Raw genomic sequence first — 2881 nt, 5'->3', positions numbered from 1 at the left:
ACTGTTACGACAACATCTCAAGGTCCAGAACGGACTATGATGGTGCCGATGATAAAGACAACTAGCTGCAGAGAGCTGGTAGTGAAGACTGATAAATCAGCGACGAGGATCTGAGAGGGAAGGCGACATGTCAGTTAACGCCGCCGATTACGCTCTACGATAACTTATCGACCGGCGACTCGAAAACTATATATGATCAACCGCTACGACTCGTAGCGATGATTGTCGTGGTGCCCTTGACGCAGAACGTATACACGGCGTTTGGCTCTCAGCGGCAGTGTTTGCACCTAAAGATCAGAATAAAGTGGTGCATCTCGCACGGTAGAGAGAAACGCAATTCAGCTTTGTGGAAGCAGTTGACGGCGTCGCCCCGGACTCGATCTCACCGCAGCATTCTTCTGGTTGAAGAAGTGTATTGAATTGGCTCAACGGCTTCTTGAGATAACTAACCCCGTACGTGTACTATCTACAGCGATGGCGGCGTTCGTCCGCGACACGATCAATATGAAGAGCCATTGTAAATTGATAGTGGAAAAAGATCGAAACTTCACTAAATAGGCAAGGAATAACCGTGAAAGCGCACACCATTCGCGAGCATCTCCGGTTGCTAGTGACAGCTCACCGATTTGAAGAGAGCACAAGAGATCTGGATCAACTCGGGTTGTCTGAGAGACAGCAGCTTTTGAGAACGTATTGCAAGAAAATGGAGGACGAAGAACAGCACACTCAAGACACTACCGACGATCAGTCCTTCGAGCCAGTGCCTGAATCAGATGCCCAAGACAACGACGTCGTCGCTACAGCTAACCAGCCAGTAGAAGTAGCTGCCACTTCACCGGCTAGTCGAAGTCCATCCCGTACTCGAACTCGTGAGGTTATCATCACCTCAGAGATAACTTCAGCGCCCAGAGCCTCTGTAGTCCAACCTCCACTATTTGCTGAAGAAAGGGAAGTCGAGGAACCTGCGACGAAAAGGCAGAAGCTGGAGCTGGACACAATTCTGGAGCGCTTTTTAGCTGACCAGAAGGAACGTCAACAAGAGCAAATCGAGCACGAGCGCACGAGACTGAGCGAACAACAAGAGTTGCAGCGCCAGACGGTTGACTTACAAAAGCGAGCACTGGATATTCAAGAGAAGGCGATGAACATGCAGGAGCGGCTCATGGCTTTGATGGAGAAGGTGATGGATAAGCTTAGTTGAGGACCCATGCAGCATGCGTGATACATGCGCAAAATTTCGCGCAATGGTAATTCGGTATTCTACATATCTTTTTTTCTTTCGTTATTACTTGCTAGTTAACCATAATGGACTGTCCGAATAACAAATATGCTTACCAACATCCATGAGGACCGACGACACCGGTCCGCCAAGGACGCGGCATCATTTTCTGGTTTAGACTCTCAACATCGCCCGGAGATATTTGCTGTACTTACCACAGCATGCAAATTTTGCACCATTTGTCCGCGACCCCAAGGTCGAGGCAAAGCGAAAGAGAGCCACAGATGTGTAGTTCTTCGGGCCCGCCGTCCGTACAAACAACTAACTGTAGACGCCACTATAAAATCTGCCGCCGACACTTTTAGTACACTATTCAGCAGCATCAGATGAAGAAACACAGCGAGCGATGTCGGACTCTCCAGAGCTTGAATAAGGCCTGCCTACGGGTTTCTCGATAGTCCGTATTTAAATAGTTGGCTGGAAGTAAGTAGTGTCGCCAACCTTTAATTAACGTTTCGCGTGAGGCTATTCAGCGTCTCCTCTCAATTGACAACTGAGGATTCCTCCTCTTATACTTGCTTATGCTAAAGAATTTATGATTCCTCTGAGGGATCATAAATGGGGATTCCCTCTGCATTCATTTATTCACTTGGATCTAATAAGCTAATAGGGAGAATCCGAAAAAAAATCCTCAATTAGGAGGCCTGAGCATAATATACTACTTTCTAATATTAATACATGTAGCAGTTTAAAACTTTCCACTTTCAATGATGAAAAAGAATCCCAAGGTGAATTATTCGGAATAATGATAGAGATATTGAGGATACTACAAAATCATGAATCCTATCCAAATATTTTGATCGACATAATCGAGACTGCAAAATGTTGAGTCGTGGCTACGATTGCGCTTACAGGGTGTGATCAGAAAATATTAGAATACTCCACAACAAGCGCCAGGTAATGTAATCCCGGGTATGGCATTACAATGCACAAAACATAGACTGCAGCCTACTTTAATCTAAACCGTTCTGTTGTTTCGCGTGTCTGGGACCGCGGCATAAAGTCCATGGGGGGAGCGCGTAGCCACAATGGTCAAGTCGGGAAGCACGCGCGTGGTAGGACGAAGAAAACCGAGTAGAGTTTTGTAGCTGTATTGCGGAAATACCTGCAAAACCACCGTGAGAACCACCGTGCAATCCAGCTCGCGTCTAACTGCAGACCCTACATGATGCAACAGTTGCTAAAGCAAGGGTGGTATCTACGTCGTGCGTTGAGGCAACTACTGCAACGGCCCTGTACGCTATGGAGCAGGTAATGAAGTGCGCGGGACGAAAGACTATCGCCAGAGTCATTTGAGCAAGGACAAGCTCTTGCGAGGTGGTGATCTGCGGGAATCGCTGTACTGTGACCATCTAACTCGTGTCACTGCGCAGCTGGCTGTCGCGACGCTCTCAATTGCTGTACAAACTCATGACTCACATGAGGCTACAGTAGATGTTGCAGATTCCTCTTTCGATTTCGATCCATTTTTCTAGATGTAACGTGACGGAGCATGTACGCCAACGAACGATATTTTTGTATTGTTTGTAGACTACGGAAGCAACATCAGCAAATCTTTTAATACCCCGAAGATCGAGGCGGAGCGCTGTGCATTTTTTTTTT

General features: G+C 47.0%; 1 protein-coding gene across 1 annotated transcript; it reads left to right on the top strand.

Annotated features, from left to right (window-relative positions):
* Positions 1-703: 703 nt before the first annotated feature.
* PPTG_19668 (hypothetical protein) lies at positions 704-1201 on the top strand (the record flags this gene model as incomplete). Its single annotated transcript, XM_008918149.1, has 1 exon — positions 704-1201. One exon carries the CDS (start codon positions 704-706, stop codon positions 1199-1201), a length of 498 nt encoding a protein of 165 aa, XP_008916397.1.
* Between the last annotated feature and the right edge of the window lie 1680 nt (positions 1202-2881).

Source organism: Phytophthora parasitica, assembly GCF_000247585.1.
Source record: "Phytophthora parasitica INRA-310 unplaced genomic scaffold supercont2.147, whole genome shotgun sequence".
Taxonomy (NCBI): Eukaryota; Oomycota; class Peronosporomycetes; order Peronosporales; family Peronosporaceae; genus Phytophthora; species Phytophthora nicotianae.
The sequence above is the reverse complement of the archived record's forward strand: the minus strand, read 5'-3'. Positions and strand labels throughout refer to the sequence as shown.